This window comes from Podarcis gaigeae (genome assembly GCF_964106915.1).
Source record: "Podarcis gaigeae genome assembly, chromosome: 8".
Classification (NCBI taxonomy): Eukaryota; Metazoa; Chordata; class Lepidosauria; order Squamata; family Lacertidae; genus Podarcis; species Podarcis gaigeae.
The window spans coordinates 34,393,139-34,413,264 of NC_139684.1; the positions used below are offsets into that span (position 1 = coordinate 34,393,139).

Genomic DNA, 20,126 nt, shown 5'->3' on the forward strand with positions numbered 1-20,126 from the left:
GAGATGATGTTCCCCTGCTCAGTTCATTTAAATGGTAGATGGCCCCCACTTGTTAAGCCATGTAAGAATGTCAATAATAAGAGGGAAATGGCACTCTTGGTGAGGGAAGATATAGCACTCTTGGTGAGGGAAGATGTTTGTTGTATGTTCATTCTGAAAACAATGGGAATGGTTAAAATAATAACAATAGGAAAATGAACATGGTTTTGTGTGTATGTGTTGTGGGGGCAGATCTTCAGAGCTCAAGGCACCGAACGGAAAGCAAGGCCAATGAAGAACTGAGGAGTTGTGAGAAGAAGCAGAGGGGCTCCCTCAGGTGAGCTGGAAGCCATTCTTCATTTGTCTCATGATTAGGGATCTTTAAGGTCAGCCCTGAGAGGCTTAGGATTTAAAATTTGTTTTTTAGGCAAGCCTACTCTGACCTGTCATTTTATTATGCATATTTGATTTTTAAAGCTCTGCTGGTTTTATCTAAATGCTATGTCTCCTTGTTGTTTCGATCTTCATATGCATGTTTTGATCTTCATATGCATGTTGCCATAATGATGCATAGAATCTTGGGAGCACATGGGTGGAGCCTATCATACGGAGCCTTGTCACCGGATTTGTTCATCGCCCAGCCAGAAGATAATCTGGTGAGAAGGCCCCATCTGATTGACTGCGCCCTTGTAGTTACAGACTTCCAAGCATTACAGGCTTAACAGCATGCTCCTTTTCAGTAATGAGGTGTCCAGCTTTCTCCAGACCTTGCTTCAGAGGCTGCCTTGCCAGCTGCTGCCAAATCCTCACTTCACTCATGAAAATCTTATTGATAAGGAAATACCTATGTTTCAACCACTCTTTAAAGCCACCATCAATCTTTCTTTGCTTGCGCTGCTCTCTTGTAGGTATTGCCCATCTTAAGATATTTGCCAGATACAAGTAAACACATGTAACTTACCTGCATGCTACATACAGGACTCATAATTGTATGCATCGGGGCAGTTTCAACTGGGAAAACCATCTGAAGGAAAGGGTTAACCTCCTTCCCACCCCCACTGCTAAGGTCCCGATCCAAACCAGAGCCCTCTCACCTCCTGGCAACTGCATTTCACAATAAAGGGGGTAGCCATGGTTGATCTTTTGCAGCAAAACTGACAAAGACCCCTTTGGAACCTGAAAGGCTAACAGATTTATAGCAGCATGAGTTTCTGCTGGCAGGCAACAACAATGTACAGTATGAAGATCGGAAGCAGGATTTCTTATGAACCATTTAAGGAAAATGATGATCTGTGCTTTAAAAAGAATTTTGAGAAATGCCCTTCAGAGAATATTTAAAAAATGAGTGAGTGAGTGTGTGTGTGTTATTTTTCTGGTGTGACTCAGGGTGCATCAGTTTCCAGCAAAGCAGAGAGACAGTGGTCTCTTTCATGCACAGCTGCAGGTATACTTGCAGCCTTGAAAAGATTAGATAAAACAGGATTTATTTGAAGTTGTATCTCCCTGAAGGAATGCACAATATTGTTTTGGATGCCAGTCTGGGAAGAGACCTTGTTTCCCTGAAAAACATATTGTCATGTTGTTGGCAAAGATTAGCAAAGAGAAGCATTTGGCTAAGATTTGCCCCAATATCATGCCTTTTCATCAGTTTTATTCATGTATTTTTGATGTCTATCCCACCTTATCCTCAGGGCACTGTGCAGGTAGCAACACATTTAAAATGCAGCACAGTGAAAGTGCCGAGTTGAATGCCCGCTTGCCATCTAAAAAACCATTGTAGAACAGATTAAAACAATCCTATATCTTCTTTGCCTGCTTCTTTGTTTTTTTACATGCACTATTACAGAACAACAACAGCGTCTGCAGATATTCTCAGAAATGGGCTTTGGTGACTTTGCAGTTATGGGCAACTGTTGAGACCCTCTCTCTATGTCTGCTACGGCTCTTTGAACCAGGGTGCTGTAGTGGTTAGAGTGTGTCGCACTAGTACCTGGAAGACCAGGGTTCTAGTTTGGGTGACCTTGGGCCAGTAACTGCTTCTCAGCCTAACTTAACACCCAGGGTTGTTGTGGGGATTAAATGAGGAGAGGGAGAACCATGTTTACTACCTTGAGCAACTTGGAGAAAAAGGTGGGCTATAAATGCAATAATTGGAATGTGACTGGTATCAGGAGCCAATGGTGTGTCGTGGATTGGGATCTAAAGCTTGTCCCAGGCTTGAAGGGGAGCCCTTGACATATTATCCTCTATGGGCCCATTCCTGCACCCCACACTCACTCTATGGGCTTATCTAGTAGCAGCAGTGATCTTTCAATTGCTGCTGGGTGGCCACCATTTTATATCTCCCACAGTGGCCCCCAAGATGGCATTGCTCCACAGCAATGTAGGAGGTTTAACATGGTGCCTTGTAGCCGCTTACTAAGGGTGAACCTCCCTTACCATTGGACCCTGCCAGGCCTCTGATTCCCCAGCAGTTGCCTGAAGATGCCAGTTGCTAATGTTGGCCCCGAATCATAGCATAGTCCAACCTTGGATGAAAATAATCAAGACAACAATCAGATAGCATTTTTAGAGAAACTTGGCATGATGCTCCTAGCCAGGAATTGGGAAATCTCTTGATCAGGATTGGCCCACTATGTTTCCTGCCAGAGTGGATCAGCAAATGATGCGCCCTATACAAGTCAAAGAGCGTAGTACTCAAGGTAGCCAGGTTCTTATTCTTACACCTGAAAACATCCTACAAATGCCTCTTCCACGTCCTGGCTGTTAAAATACAGTGGAACCTCGGGTTGTGGATGTAATCCATGATGGAGGCACGTCTGTAACCCGCAGTGTCGTGTTGGCACATGCGCGTGACGCGATTTGGTCTTCTGCGCATGTGCGAGCGGCGAAACCCGGAAGTAACCCTGAAAACATGTAACCCAAAGCATTTGTAACCCGAGGTACCACTGTACAGTAATAAATTCAGTGGCTACCAATTTGTTATTGAGAGGGGTATGTGCAAAGAAAGTCATCTCTGTTGCATTTTGTTGTTGTTGTTTAGTCTGTTAGTCATGTCAGACTCTTTGTGACCCCATGGACCAGAACACGCCAGGCACTCCTGTCTTCCACTGCCTCCAGCAGTTTGGTCAAACTCATGTTAGTAGCTTCAAGAACACTGTCCAACCATCTTGTCCTCTGTCATCCCTTTCTCTTTGTGCCCTCAATCTTTCCCAACATCATGGTCTCTTCCAAGAAGTCTTCTCTTCTCATGAGGTGGCCAAAGTATTGGAGCCTCAGCTTCCGGATCTGTCCTTCCAGTGAGCACTCAGGGCTGATTTCCTTCAGAATGTATAGGTTTGATCTTCTTGCAGTCCATGGGACTTTCAAGAGTCACCTCCAGCACCATAATTCAAAAGCATCAATTCTTCGGCGATCAGCCTTCTTTATGGTCCAGCTCTCACTTCCGTACATCACTACTGCGAAAACCATAGCTTTAACTATACGAATCTTTGTCGGCAAGATGATGTCTCTGCTTTTTAAGATGCTGTCTAGGTTTGGCATCACTTTTCTCCCAAGAAGCAGGCGTCTTTTAATTTCATGACTGTTGTCACCATCTGCAGTGATCATGGAGCCCAAGAAAGTAAAACCTCTCACTTGCCTCCATTTCTTCCGCTTCTATTTGCCAGGAGGTGATGGGACCAGTGGCCATGATCTTCGTTTTTTTTGATGTTGAGCTTCAGACCATATTTTGTGCTCTCCTCTTTCACCCTCATTAAGAGGTTCTTTAATTCCTTCTCACTTTCTGCCATCAAAGTTGTGTCATCTGCATATCTGAGGCTGTTCTGTTGCATTTTAGCAGTTACACAAATCTCCATGTAAGGGTCAGGCTTTGTGTCTTTTTTTAAAAAATGACTTGTCTGTTTTTGTTCTTTTAAATAAATTGTTTACATATGTAGACGTTGTTCTGTTGGGACATGGTGCATTTTATTGTGCCACATTCTTGGCCTCATCGTTGTTAAAGCTAAGATTCTTCCCATTTTTCCTTTCCTTGTTTGGCTCATAAATGACTGGTATTTCAGAAATTCATTCTCAGGAAATAGCTCTGCTATATATGAAATGGTAGTGCTTGAACAGGAAAGAGAGATGGACTTATTCAGCCAACAGTTGATCCGGCTTTATTAAAACTATTTCCCCCTCCAATCAGGAGTGTGTTCTTTATCTCCTGGAGGTTTTACCTGCACTCTCCCCTTTGCCAAATACATTAGGATTGCGAGGGGTACCCCATGGCCAACTATTATTATTTTAAGTATTTATATCCTGCCTTTTTCCCAAGCTGGGATTGAAGGGATCTTACAACATTTTATAATAATATTTTATTGAGTTTAACAATAGAAAAGGAAACAACAACCAAACAAAGAACAATAAAAACACAGGGAAAATATAAAACACAACAATACAAAATTTCATAAAACATAAAATATAAACATTTAACCTAATGAGGGAAAAAGAAAAATCAATCAACACACAAAAATAGAATAAGAAAAAAACACAAATCACTCTTTTCTAATTATTCATCTTTGACTAACTTATTTTCCCGACTTCCTCACGCCTCCCTTTTTTGTATCCCTTTTTAACAATTAATTCAGCAAATTCAAATCCTACTACTTTGCCCTTAAATATTTTACCTCCCAAATTGATAAATTCAAATTTCTCTTGTCACTAGAACCCCTTCATATTATTTCAATGTCATCAGCATTCATACATTTTACAATACTTCTGTAAATAAATTTTAAATTTCCTCCAATCTTCTTCCACCAACTCTTCTCCCTGGTCTCGGATTCTGCCAGAAGGGATCTTACAACATTTTAAAACACCATTGTAAAATACAAAGTAATAAAAGCAAACTTGTTAAAAACAGTAAAATACTTAAAATTGTTTTGAAGCATTGGTCTGCCTAGCTCTGTCTGCCCACCCTCCGAGGTCTGTTCCCAGCTTCCTGTGGGTGCTGGGGCCCCAGCAACATTACATGTCTGCCTCTATTGAATATGGCATTGCAAGGAATTCCAGCCAAGGGTGAATTTTGTAGGAGCATTGCTCCCAGAAGCACTGAGCATCTGTAACTTCAAAACAAAGCTTGTCATTTCAGTGTGCGCTCACTGATTTGGATATAATAATATGTGCATTTCAATTTCCCTTCCTTCTCACAGGTACCACCATGGTGAAGCCAAAACTGAACAGAATGGATGCTATCGTCATTGTGTCGATGAAAACATTGAAAGGAGAAACCACTATTTGGATCTTGCAGGAATAGAAAACTATACGTCAAAATTTGGACCAGGTATATTATGCATTTTCTATAATTTAGCTGCTCCCTAGAGAAGCCATTGTAATGATCTATATGTTTAATATCTCATTCTCTCTCTCTCTCTCTCTCTCTCTCTCTCTCTCTCTCTCTCTCACACACACACACACACACACACACAAAATATTTATTTATTTATTTATTTATTTATTATTGGATTTATTATTGGTACCTGTGAGAAGGAAGGGAAATTGCAATGCACATATTATTATATCCAAATCAGTGAGCACACACTGAAATGACAAGCTTTGTTTTGAAGTTACAGATGCTCAGTGCTTCTTTTTTTAGCTGTTTGTGTTTTAGCTGTAAGCCACCTTGAGTCCCTGTCAGGGAAAAAGTGGGATATAAATGCAATAATAATAATAATAATAATTTAGATCTCATCTATTCCGACCGTCCTTTTTATTGTTGTTAAAATTGGATCTTTAGACTTGTAGGTGCTCAAGTAACTGGAACCCAGTGAGAACTAAACTAAAATTTCCAACTATATTGACCAAGTGTAAAAATAATCATTAATACAGCTGCTAGGGAGCTGCTTTTAAACAAACAAACAAACATTATTATTATTATTATTATTATTATTATTATTATTATTAATTTAGCTCATCCTCTGTTTGGTACATTGGTTTATTTTACTTCAGCTGCTTCCTGCTTTTGTTGTCATATCAGTACTTAGAGCCTTAAAATGACCAAGTGCTCTACTTCTTGTTTCTCAGGATCACCACCAGCGGCTCAAAAACATGACCCTCCCATCCGAGTCGCAAACCAAACAAGGTCCCGTTCCCACGAGCCAGAAATCTTCCACGCCCACCAGCGCAGATCGCCAGCAGCGGACCCCAGCCACGTCAGTTTGATGGAAGCCTCCTACGCAAAGCTTGCAGAGATACAGCAGAGGCTGCGGAGCCAAGATGCGAGCAGGCATTTTGCCAAGTCTCCCAAAGCTCAGGGCAGAAATGCCTCTTCCGCCAACGCGGGGAGGGCCGTAAGGAGTAAGCCCGCCCAAGGGGCCTCCGTGCCGATGGCTTCCCCCACCACGCGGCTGGGCCCAAACCTCCCTTATCTCCCCATGCAGCCTCAGCCGGCCTACAAGAAACACAAGCAGAGGGCCAAAGAGACTCACCAAGTCTGCAAAACCTTCCAGCCCCCCGGGACGGTTTTCGAAAAAGAGCACGTGAGAGACCTGCCCGCTGTCATCTTGTACGAAGGCCAAGTGGGGCAGATGATTCAGAGACATGAGCACCACCACCACCATGAGCACCACCACCACTATCACCACTTCTACCAGACATGAAATGGACCCCCTGCTGCCGTCCGTTAGCGAACCATCCCGATATGAAGGAGGCCTTTTTAGCTGCCACACTCTGGAAGAAAAGTGTTCTTCTTATTAACCTTGTTGCTACTCCATTAATATTCCGCTAGCACCCATCGTAGGAGTTATATGAAAACACTAAGATTAATAATAATAATAATAATAATAACCTAACACTATTTATATTATGTGGGACTGTGTAGCTTACTTTATTAATTTGTGGATTTAAAGTTTGGCTTGTACAAGAACACCCGTGCACAAGAGCAAGCAGCCATAGCTATCATCACGAGCAGTGCTTGAATGCAGGTTGTCAATGCACTTCTGGCAAGGATCCCTTCCTCCACGGTAACTGGAAGAGATGCTGCAAAACAATAAGGCTATGACACCCAGCTTGTCCCATTCGTTGCCTCATTGCACACAAGCCCATCATCAGGGGAGCAATGTTCGAAGGTTCTGGACTCCGGGAATATAAACAGCTGCTACCTCTCGTATAATTCAGAACTTCTTAATGATTGTATTGTGCTATGTCGGGGTGGGGCTGGAGGGTTGTTTTTATTTGATTGCATTCATGTAGCCTGTATATGTTTTACTCCTCACCTCCTTGCAAGCTATATCTTAATATTAATTATGTGGAAATAACTATATTTGTCAACAGAGCTACGTTTTTCAACTTATTTCCCCACCCCCTTTTTTACCATTTTCTTTTTAAACAGACACCTTTACGGTCTGCTTTATATATTGGGTACTATTTAAACATATATTTTCTCTTTCTTATCGGCTGTTGTGTGTTGGAAAGCCGTCATTAAGGAGCATGTTTCATTGCAGTCAGGATAGGGGCTCTTCAGAGGATCTGTGGGGTCCTGGCACCAGAAGAGTGAAATAGGCCTCAGAGGCAAGGGGGCATAGGTAGACTGCACCCATTTATCCCTGTTCACTGTCACCACTCTGAACAACAGCAAGAGGCTTGCACTCGTTTGTAGCATTCCTCTCTTTCTCACTGTTGCAAAGGCTGCTTCTGTAACCCTCAGTGAATTGGATTTTCCCTTCTTGGGTGTCACCCTGTGATGACATCACAAGTTGGCTTGTTGCTGGCTTCAGCCAATCTCCTGTGGGTCTTCCTTCACCAAACACACACACACACACACCACTCTGCTTATCAGATGCCTTCCTCTAAATTTGCATTGGGTGCCATCTTAACAACAAAGGCATATAAGACAGCAATATTGTTACTCAGCTGGGGCATTGATAACCTTCACTTTTCAGCTTATAGTTTTCCTACACCCCCACCCCTGTGTGTATGTATGTGTGTGTGTGTGTGCGTGCACATGCCCGCACACACACACACACATTTAATTTTGCAGGTTGTGGATTTCTTCTTCTTTTGCTTGGTTCTCCTGCTCCTTCATTTCCCACATTGTTCTTTTAGAGAGAGAGTTGTGGACAGAATATTGCTCTTCTCACCTTTTAAACGTTGGCAAATATATATAAATATAAATATATATAAATATGAATATATATATGAATATACACACACTCAGGTACATTTTTTGTGTTTTATACAAATCTGTGGGTTTTTTTTTAAAAAAATATATTAACATTTTAATCTTAAAGCAGCGACTCTTTGGACATGCTCTTTGAACATACAAGCATGTGTGTTCCTTCACCCCACCCCAATCTCCCAGCTGCTTCTTGATTTTTGGTTCTGCAGCATCTACTACTTCTGCCTATTCCTTTAAAAACAAACAAAAATCATCTGTCTTCTAGTCTCCCCCTCCACATTCCTATCATATGACCTCCACCCCATAAAGCAGGTTAAGTCATGATGTAAAAAGTCATGACTGTCTGTCAAAGGTAAACCTGGAGTAAGAATGGCCAAAGAATTGTTAAGCTTGATTCCCTGCGCCCCCCCCCCCCCTCGGGACCAGCAGCTAGAGAACACAGGGCCAAATTGGTTAGACCATGGTGCTGAGAATGCAAATGTTGCAAGTTCGATCCCTGTATGGGACAGCTGCATATTCCTGCATTGCAGGGGGTTGGAATAGATTGTCTTCCAACTCTACAATTGTACGATTCTATAAAATCCTAAGAACAGAAGAGCCTGCTGGATCAGACTAGTGCCCTGTCTAGTCCAGCAACTTGTTCTCACGGTGGCCACCTAGATTGCTGTGGGAAGCCAGCAAGCAAGACCAGAGCCCAACAGCACTCTGAGGCATACCCACCTCTAACACTGGAGGTAGAAAATATACATTGTGGCTAGTAGACATGGAGAACCTTATCCTCCATGAGTTTTTCTGATCCTCTTTGAAAGCCATCAAAGTTGGCCACCATCACTAAAAACTGTGTCCTGAATCTTCCAGCATTTAGCTTCATTGGATAAAAATCCAGCTACCCAAGGAGCTCTGGTTTCCTCACTCAGAGGCAAGAAGGCTACATGTAGAGGGGGGCATTATGAAGACAACTGGACTTGCTGTCTGTCTGGTGGCCCTTGGCTCACCACCCTCTACCCCTTCTCATTAACCCACTAGCATTCTTAAGCCTTCATCTCTCTTCTTCTACAGCAGCCTTCCCCAACCTCGTTCTCGCCTACTGTTATTGGACTACAGCTCCCATCACACCTGACCATTGCCCATGCTGGCTGGGGCTTATTGGAGTTGTAGTCCAAAATATTTGGAGGAGGCTGTGGTACAGGAACTAGGATCAGACAAGACCTTCTCATCTGGCTCCGCCAGCAGACAGCTCTCTTGTCTTTTCTGCATAGCACCCATTGCCCCCCACACAGATGAAGAGCTCCTCCCTGTGAGCAACAACAGGAAACCCTCTTTGCCTCCCATGCGGGAACCAAAACACAAAGTGGTGCATTTCAAAAGGAGAGACTTCTGTTGCTGTTCCCATTGCAGTTAAGGAAGAAAGTTAAAGAGCTCCTTTGCCTGTGGCCTTGACCCTCACTGGAGTAGGTAAGGAGGTGAAGGCAATGCTGCTGGCCCTTCAGCACTTGGACATCCCATTAAAAATAAGTTGTCAAGCAGAGCAGCAAAGGGAGGAGACCGTTTTAGGCTTCCTGCTCTAATCAGGTGGCAATTTGGTGTTTACAAGAGAGCGAAGGATATTGAAGAAGGGGGTGCACAGTTTGGTGTGTGCCTTTTGCAGAAGCTACCAAAAGGAAGATCTTGGGGAGGGGTTGTTTTAGGGCTGCACTTCCCCTCTGGCCACAGTCCTTGGCCCCTTTACCAGTCAACAAGCTAGTAAGCCAGGACCCCTTTGTTGCATTTGCAAGTTAAAAGGAAGTCTCTGACCACACACACACACACAAAACAGTGTGGATTTTTTAAAAAGCATTTACTTTTGCTTTTATCTTCTTTCAGTATTTGTGATTGTTGTTGTTTACAATATTGTGAGATGTTCTTCCATTTTAAAAAATAATGTGGAGCCCCAGCTCAAATTTTGATCAGTTCAAAATGGGATGTTCTGTTTGAAGAAGGAAGCGTGATGTGTACAGTGACGCGAAATACATTGAAGAGTCTGACCTGGTTGTGGCTGGTGATCAGAATTAACACTTGTTCATTAGTTCTACAACTCTTGTCTCAAATAGAAAATCTAAGCAATGCTTTCCTCTTCTTTTTAAAACAAAACCAGCCATGTTTTACATGAGTGTTATTTTCCTTCTGTCAACATTTGGTCCAGTTATGTCTGGCGAGATCTTTTAAAGTGTGTTAATCTGCGTGACAGCTAGCCCATTTGGTTTATCCTTTGAAATTCTAAAGTTAAAAAAAAAAGATTATTTATATGCTGAATTTTTTTGTATAGAAAACTGGGGAGGGGAAAGTTGGTTAGAACAGTCTTTACTTAACCACTGAGTTGTTCTAGTCTATTTTGCTGCTTGTGTTATCAAACCCTTCCTTTCCTCCAATGTATATATAATTATGGACTACAAAAAAGAAAAAAAGGCATATCACATGCCTAGTAGAAGGAATAAGCTTATTTATATGATAGTGTTAAACGAAGTCTGATGTATTCAAGTGATTTTTGTTATACTGCATGCAACCCCACGAGTGTAACACATTCCATTGGAGAAAAGATGCCATGTCTTTAGGTTCTTAAGAAAGTGGTGTTTGTCGTTTCCTTTCCTGTTTTCTTCCTATCTGTTGTATGTTTTCCACATACAATCAGGCAACTCCAACAATGTAAAAGAACATATCTCTCTTTGACTCAGAAGGAGGTAAAGAAATTGCATTAGCCATGGTTTTAGGAGTCTTTAAGGGGACACGGGTGGTGCTGTGGTCTAAACCACAGAGCCTAGGCTTGCCGATCAGAAGGTCGGTGGGTCGAATCCTTGTGACAGGGTGAGCTCCCGTTGTTCGATCCCAGCTCCTGTCCACCTAGCAGTTCGAAAGCACATCAAAGTGCAAGTAGATAAATAGGTACCACTCTGGAGGGAAAGTAAACAGCATTTTGTGCATTGGTCTGGTTCGCCAGAAGCAGCTTAGTCATGCTGGCCACATGGCCCGGAAGCTGTGTGAGGACAAACACCAGCTCCCTTGGCCTATAGAGCAAGATGAGCGTGCAACCCCAGAGTCGTCAGCGACTGGACCTAACGGTCAGGGGTACCTTTACCTTTAAGCAACACTCCTCCCAATACCCCCTCCCTTCAGCAATTCGTTTCATTCAGGAGAGAGTCATGGATGTGTTGGCTACAAGATTTTGTTGGGTTAGTCCAAGCATTGGCAGTGTGTTTTGGGGTGGTGTTAATCTAACCTTTAAGTTTTTTTTTTCCTGGATAAGCACCTTTTAAATAATTTTATATGGGATTATATGTATGTGGTTAGGGGTAAAGGATAGAAATCAACTCAAGGTTGTGCAAGGAGAATGCCTCTCAAGGCTGGTTTTGTGTAGGTGCAAAATGGCAGTGACGTGATGTGAATGGTTAAATTTGCTCTTGACCAAAAGTAGCCAACACAAGACAGTTGCCTAGTTCTCATTGTGGTGGCAGTGAGCTTGCTTTTGAGGCGCATTGTTTTAGATTGCCAGTTGGGGGTTCAAATGCCTGAAAGCTCTTCCATAAGATAAAAAAAAATTCTCTTGAACCTTGGCAGGTAGCATGCTGGGGAAAAGAAGGCTATGCTGGAACTATAAAGTTGCCAGAACAGTCCTGCTGAATCAGACCAAAGGCCAGTCTAGTCCTACCTTCCATTTCCCATTGTGACACCCACCTCCCCTAATTGCCTTTGATAAGTCCACAAGCAGTGCAGCTATGCACCATCTAGAAAGAAAGACCACATTACAAAAAGATCACAAGGTGTCCTGAACCCCTGGCCGGCAAGTCAGTATGTCAAATCCCCAGTCCTGTTTTAATCCACATGCCCAGTGTCCCACAGAGATCCTGGCGCATCCAAGTCAAGGTCCATCAACATGGGTAGTTGAGCAGGAACCTCAGTTCTGCCCTTTTTCACTTTGCCTGCTGATTGCAGCATCTGGGCTTGATGAGCCATGTGACCCTCACCTGTTCCAAGCCTACTCCAGCTGAGGAATCACAAATCTAAAACTAGTTAGCCTCACTTGGCCAGCTAAGGAGCTGGGCTGTTGGCCCTTGCCTGCCTCAGCCTCCTGGAACACATCACCCACTGCTCCCTACACTTCAAAGCCCACCATGATCATGGAGACAGGGGTCACTCTGGCTCTGTTGATGAGTCCTGCTGCTCTGGTTCCTGTGCACTGACCCCCATCCCTTCATCATCCTCCATTACTCTGTGAGTACTTCCTACACCAATCTTCTCCTTCCCCATTCCCAGCTTGCCCCAGTATGTCCCAGTCCTGGCTACACTCCTCGCCAGGATCCTCTTCCTCCTCCCTGTTGACTTGCTTGTTTATGATACGAAGGTGCAGATTTGCACAAAATGTGCATATGTCACATGTCCAGATGCAAATATTGAAAAATTCAAATAGGAATGAAATGGTAGAAAGACTGGCCAGGTGATCTGTATTCTCTCTAGGGATAGAAGTAGAGATTTGTTTTGGTTGGTTCACATTTAAAGGCAAAGTGAAATGCAGACATCCTTTGAAATGCACATTCCTCTGATTTTGCAATGCAGTTTTCCACACACATAATGTGTACAAAAATGCACATGCTTGGATAAAGTTTGTGTATGTGTGTTAATAAGAATTACATACAAAAATGCATTATATTGGGGAAAATTGTTTTGCACAATTGTGCACATTAGGGGAAACTGCATACAAATATATATGTTAGGGGGGATTCCTTTTAAGGCCATGAGGACTTTAAAAAAAATCTGGTATGGAAATATGGAGAAATGGACTTAAGAACTGAAAAATGAGAAACTGAAATGGGCAGATTCACCCATACCTAGTGCCTGCTCAGACTGCAGCCCAGGAGTTGATTAGCAGTTTCAAGGCCCATGTACTCAGTGATTTCTCTTTACCCAAAACTTTGACCAGAAAACTCTTCAAATACATGACAGTTTCAAACACAGAACTGCTCTCTATAAAGGAGGACACACAACCATCCTAGTAACATCCCCATTGCTACAAGTGCCAAGCAAATAATATTCAATGGCCTATTACCTGGGGGTTACATAGAGTTATTGGTGTCACCACTGTGGGCTTCCTGATTCCATGATAGGGCCTTTTCAGTGGAATGCCCTCCTGAGTGACATGCATCTGTCTCCCTCATTGCTGACTTTCACGAGAAATCTAAAAACATTCCTTTTTACCCAGGCATTTGATAGCAGACACTGTTCCTGACTGCCCCAAGATCACTGGTTGCTAATGTTCTTTAACTATTTAGAATGTTTTTAATGCTTTATCACTGCTGTGTTAGCCACCGTGGGTTCCTTCAAGAGGAAGGGCAGAATATAAACCAATAAATTATTAATATGTTAAAACCTCAATTTACGCTGTTAGTCACCTTTCTGCTAAACTAAAACATAACAAACAAGAGCCTGCTGGGTCAGGCCATTGGCTTATCTAGTCCAGCACCCTGTTCTCACAGTGGCCTGTGGGAAACTCACAAGTGGGACCCCTACAGTGATTTCTAGCGTATTGCATCACTTACTTAAACCAACCCTGCTGCATTTGAGGGTCATGCAGAGTGGGGTCCCCAAATACCAATCCTCATGACACCACTGGTTCAGACACAGGTTTTACCACCCAACTGGGAACTAAAGCTTTCCTTCTTTTGGATCAACTGAGTCAGGACATTGAACCTGCAAGCTTCCAATGGCACTGCAAGTTTTTCTGTCAGAAAAGATGGCAGCAAAATGGCTCCCAGGAACGGAGGGAGGGGGAGAAGGTTCACCTTTATCCCAATCAATGGGTGTTTTGTTCTTGATCTCTGTAGAGCTAATCTTTCAAAGAATCTAAGGTGAATACTGAAGGAAATTAAACAGGGTGTCTTATGTGGGGGTTGGCTGGTTGAGATGTTTTGTTCACTTTCCAAAATGCAAACTATATCTTGCTGAGATTTTGTGAAATGCAAATGAACTTTAGTAACATGGCATCAATGTGCTTTTTTAAACAAACAAACAAAAACAAACATATCAGTTATGTAGAAACGTACAGTATTTAAATACTGTCTTGCATTTGTATTAATGTGCATTAATTGTGAATAACTGAACATGTCACGTAGCACAGTTTATGTTTTGGGTTATTTTTTATTCACAGAACTCTTAAGCCTCCATAACATTTTTGTAAAAAAGGAAAAAGGAAAAAAAGTTTGCTTTTCAGTATTTTGTATAGTTAATATAGATGGTTTTGACTAAATGCTTTATTTATTTAATAGCAAAACTGTGCCAAGAGAAACCCCTGTTAATTAAAAATTTTACTAGTTCAGACGTTTTCTCCCCTTTATTTTGTTAAGTTCAGTGTCATCATTCCTCCAGTTCTCATTTCATTTTCATTCATTTGTATTCTAGACTTTTTTTAAAAAAAAGTAGAAGAATTATTTTGGTCACATGGTTGAGGACCTTCACTGATGCTGCGGCAAACTCTTCTTATATTGTGGTTGTTGCATTATTATTGGAGATTTGTTGGGAGTGTAGAGGTTGCCAAAAAATCCAAAATGCATTGTGGGGCGGGGGGGGGGGGGGGCGGGTAGAGACAAAAGGCTGTTCAGGTCTGTATAAAATTTACAAGTGCTACTTTAGATATACAGGTGCAAATTTAGAAAGTTGCTTTACTTTAATTAGAAATAGACTGCATCTCACTACAGTGGGGAATACTTTGCCCACTTAGCCAGGTGCTAATAGGCAGCATGTGCTTTCCTTTCATGGGAACCATCCATGCTATACATTTAAAGCAGTAACATAACCACTTAAACAGACTTTCCCTAAATAATCATGTGGAATGTAGTTTCTTAAAGTTGCTGAGAGTTGTTAGAGGATCCTTATTCCCTTCATAGAACTAAAGTTCCCAGGGTGGTTTAGCTATCAATTTTTCTTCTCATGGAAATCTGTGAGGGGAATAGGGTTTCCTAAGCAACTTTCAGCACCCTTAGCAAGCTACGCTTCCCAGCTTTCTTTCTGGGGGCTTTGTGTGACTGTTCAAAGTGATAATCATAGTGTTTTGGTGCTGTTTACCTTTAAACCAGACTTGGACTTGTCAGCCCATAAAATGGTGGGAGCAATGCAAATGATTTCAGTTTTCAAAAAAAGCCTGAGGCCTAGTCATGAACACCTGGAGAAGCAACCTGTCTCTTGAGTAGATGGAATCTTGATTTGATAACCAATTTCCCCAGATGGGGACAAACTTTTGATCGACCTAAAGTTTGGCCTTTTGGCATGATGGTTAGAAATATTCTAAGACAGGCCATGTTTATCAAGAGCAAGCAAGGGAGTCCCCCCACTCCCCAATTCCAGGCCCCTGGGCCGAACTTAACATTTTAGATCTCTGTTTTCTAAGAAGCAAGTGTTTTTGTCTCCATGAAAACACCACCTCCATTACTAATTCAGTTTCTGTATTGCTGCCCTGAGGGCACGACGAGCATTTGGCTGTGTTTTTCCTTGTTTCTTTGTCTCAGACCCTGAAGCAATAGTTTCCAAATTAGAGTGAATGTTAATTAGTTTCTTCAAATGACTGTGTGCAGTATCTACAATGCAATGGTGACTGTTGGCAAGGAAATTCTGGCCAGTGATCGAAACTGACTGTCAAGTTGGCTGGAAACACTCCTGGGTTGAAAAATAACTTGGCGGGGGTGAGGCTGGGCTTGCTGCTGGGTTTCATTCTTTTGAGTGGTCCGGTCTTTCCCTGGATACATCCTTGACAGTTGGTAGAAATGTTGCAGAGTTGTTAGAAGGCCCTGATAAAACCCTGGAGTATTTAATGTATGGATTAGATACACCTGCTCCCTCCCTCCCTCCCTCCTGCAAAGAGGATACAGACAACCAAACTACCCCCAGTAGAACGTCCCCATTTTGGGCCATCTATATGGGCTCTTGCTTCCACCTTTTTGTTTTTCTTGGGAAACCATCAGTCTAAAAACATCCAGCATGAGGGCTAATCTGCACATACAGCAAAATCCTGACTGAACTGCTCTAGACCGAGAATTACATTTTTTAAATATCTGTGAAAACACTGCATTATATTTTGATTCTTCTATATATTGGTGTGCTTTTTAATTATTGTTTTTATGATTATTTTATCTTACATATGTTAGCTGCCCTGAGATTCCTGCAGAAGGAAGGGTGGGATATAAGCACAGGGATAATAATAATAATAATAATAATAATAATAATAATAATAATGTGAAGTAGCATTCAAAAACAGAACCCCCATCAGCAGCCTACCAACTGGTCCAGGGTTCTAATGCCTCATTCCGCTTATGTAAACACCAGCGGTAAAGTCCATTCCTCAGATCTCTTCTGTAATCTTCTGTGCCTTCAAAACCTGCTTTTAAACAAAAGACTGCAATTATACTTTGAAATCTAAAATCTGGGTTCAAAGAAGCTTACAGCAATAAAACAAAAAAAGTACAATAAAAACCATAAAAAGTTAAAAGTTAATTGCTTGCAAGTTTCAACTTGCACCTGGAACTGTTGCATCAAATAAATATGCAGTTGGCTGCTGCCCCTTTATCAGCTCATTCTAATATAGTGTATCACCTGATTGTGGCATTTGAAAATGTTTTATTTTGTGCACGCATATCTTCTGTCCTTTTAAAATTGCATTTTGGGGTGCTTCCCAGTCCCCCACCAACATCAACTAAATGCATCTGCTGGATCAACAGCAACAAAAGCCATTTTCAAAAACATAACAGAGTGAAGGATTCCTCCCTCCCACCAATAGAAGCTTTGTACACAATCTTGTTTATTCTGCATCCAGTGCACTCCCACTGCTGGTTTAAGAAGTGGTGCACTCCAGACATTTGGTCACAATCCGTACCTTTCCTGACATTTCTTACGAAATATGGCCAGCTTCAATCCAAATTCAGGAAAATAATGGCCTAGCTGCATTGTAAGCTGTCAAGGAGTACACAGCCAGAGTTAAGGTGTATATCTACGTCTTCATGCACATACGCACACCCAATTCTGATGTGAAATGTAGCTGCAACATTGGCAGAAGCAATTTAAGGGAGCTTGCAGATTTTGGGGAGGGGGATATGACAAGGAGGTTGGGGGGGCAGGGGAGGGGGGGAGATAAACCTTATTATGTTTCTTTGCCAAAGGAGAAAAGAAACGATATTGACTTAAATGTGGGGAATTTAAAAGGGGCCATATGTTCTCACTTTGTGCTTTGTTTCTAATAGATAGACAGAAATCTTTTGAAGTGTGGATTGGCTCAGTGGGGTGCAGGCTTCTGTAGAGAAAAGATGCTAAAAGGGAGGATGTGAGAGGGCATATGAAACTCTATTAGCCATGCAACAGCAGAGAGAGAAAGGCAAATCCAATGATAATGTACATCTGTTTCAGGGAGTTTATAAGCTTTGAACATTTTTTATGTGCTGATAAGTGGATCCTTTTCTTACCATAACTTAGAACTTCAAAGGAGATTGTGTGGATAATGCAAATTGCTGAAATATGAGATTTTCCTACAAAGAGGTTTTCCAAAAAAAGAAAAAAGAGAGAGAGAGGAAAGAATTAAGGCTAATTGATGCCACAGTCTTTTATGTGCAGTGTAAAAACTCGACAAAAATTGATTTTTTAATATTTTTTTAAAGGGCATTGACGGAAAATATATTGGAGGCTGTTCCCCCCCCCCTCTCTCCACCCCCACCCTTTCTGGGCATGGTCTTTGGTTTGAAAGAGAGAGGCTTCTGTAAGTTGAACATTTGTCTTCCAATATCAGCGAAGCAATAATAATGTAGCATAAATTAAGAGACATAGCCTAGCTGTTAATGCTATCAAAGTCTGTCATGTCAGGGGAATGTTAAGAAACAAGTGGAAAGCAGCACGGAGTATGGAACGATCTTATCTGCTTCAGTCAACTGCCAATTTCATCTCCATAACAGGATCACAGTATATTGCTATTGCTATTATCACCTGTCTGCTCCATCTGGATGCTGAACAGGAACAATTAACCTATGAAACTCACTGGCACAAGATGCTACGAAACCTCAGGTGTGAGTGGCTCATTGGTGATTTTTGTTTTAAAGATAAGTGGATGTACCTCTCCAAAACAAACCATTCCCCAATCTTTGGGGACAAGGTGCCACCAAAACAGCACCACTCACACAAGAGGGAGCTATTTGCAGGTTAAAAATCCTAAAAGAGGCAGCTCTCTGACACAGTTCAGTGAGAGCTGAACTTGCTCAGTGGCAATGGAATGCTGACTGTTGTGAGGAGTGGAAATGGAGTGCCTGGAATTGTGAACAGAGAACACAACCCACACTAAAAAGGTTTTGGTGCAAGCCCCATTATCCAAAGCTAATAGCCATTACATCTGGCAATGAAATCCCATGTTCAAGCACAGCACAAAATTCAGTTATTCATTACTGGCAGCGGGGCAGAAAGACCGGACTTCAGGGGCAATGGTTAAGCATCTGAGAGCCACGCGGCATGATTTCTTGTCCCTTGGTTGGGACTTTGACTGTTTTGGATAGTCTTCCCTAGGGCTTTCTTGTTAGTTCTGACTAGCAGTGACTAGGCGAGATCTCTGTGCGACTTTCACAGGCCTGCTACCTTAGATACTTTCCAAATGGAACTGTCCAGGAGTAAACCCAGGACTTTTCCCAGGTGCTAAGCATCTGGTCAATATGGAAAGGGGAGAATGTCAAGGACTGTATTTAAGTAGGGCTTTATTCCATCTCACCAACATTTCCTTTCCTGACAATTTCAACATTTTATGGGATCTTTTTGAAGGTTTAGCGACCATTTCCACCTTATTTTTCCCCAGGAAAAACCTGGAAGATTGTGGGAGTGTTGCATTATAATGTAACATGAGAAAAATCTCATAATTTAAAATTTAGCATGACATGTTGCTATATCCATCAAACCACAGTTCCATAATGCAACAGGTGATGCAGTGAAAAAGGAACTTTAGAAGTTGAGACAGAAGTGCTGGGATTATAACCAGGAAAATGTAACGCAACAAACCCCCACATCTGAATGAAGCCCTGCAGGCTTCCAATGATTTTGTTTTCTAGTGGGAAGGAAGGTACCATAACTCAGTGGAAGAGAATCTGCCTTGAATCCAGAAAGGCTGTGGATCAGTCCTTGTCATTATGGCAAAACTGGGTTAGGTGGATTGATAGACTATGGAACTAAGTCAGTTTCATAGAGTTGACAAATCTGTCATTGGAAATTCAGAATCAAACTCCTACCAACATGGTTCAGTAGGATACTTTTCTTCTTCTGACTCCCATCTGGAGCTATGGTGAGCTTCACCCGCAAGGTTTTACTGGAGCTGGGAGAGTGGTTTACTGAAACATCAACTACTTCATAGTTGGTATGAAGCAAGCTGGTGATGTCCTAGAATCAAGGATGAAGCAAGCAGAGGGAGACAAATGTGTTAAGAACAGAAATAAGGCAATTTACACATCATGTCTGTGGCTGCATAGATGCCATACATTTACAGCACATGGCTTCCCCCAAATTATCCTAGGAACTGTAGATTAAGGGTGCTGGAAATTGCAGTTCTGTGAGGGGTAAACTATAGTTCCATTGTGCCTTCAATGTATAGTATGTACACAGCCTCTATGTGCATCTATCCACACCAGTAACTAAATGACAGGCCCTTTTCATCTCGGCTGGATCGTGGAGATGGGATGTGAAACCAATGTACGAAGCAGAGCACTAAAGCATTCTTCTTGCTGAAATGACGATGTCATCAGGCTAAAGAGAGAGAGAGAGAAGCGGAGAATCATGCCGGCTAATTAGATTCCCAAATGGCAGCTCATGCAGACTGGAAATAGCAGGCCCTTCTGTTTATTTGATTTCCTCAGTTCCACAGACATTGCTTTGATCAAAATAATGAGCGGAGTAGTTTATCTGAGGGGCTGCCAGAGGCATGTAGCACACCTTGGGATGCCACACATTGGCAACTGCCACC

At 42.2% G+C, this 20,126-nt stretch overlaps 1 protein-coding gene across 4 annotated transcripts in view; it reads left to right on the forward strand.

The window, feature by feature from the left end:
• The window catches only part of NKD1 (NKD inhibitor of WNT signaling pathway 1), a 122,474-nt gene extending 111,723 nt beyond the window's left edge, over positions 1 to 10,751 (forward strand). For all 4 annotated transcript variants that reach the window (XM_083750524.1, XM_083750525.1, XM_083750523.1 and 1 more), the window contains 3 exons: positions 232 to 316; positions 5,169 to 5,299; positions 6,040 to 10,751. In XM_083750524.1, coding sequence (XP_083606650.1) covers positions 232 to 316; positions 5,169 to 5,299; positions 6,040 to 6,614 — 791 coding nt within the window. In that variant the 3' untranslated portion in view covers positions 6,615 to 10,751. The remainder of the gene's footprint in view (positions 1 to 231; positions 317 to 5,168; positions 5,300 to 6,039) is intronic.
• Positions 10,752 to 20,126: the final 9,375 nt, after the last annotated feature.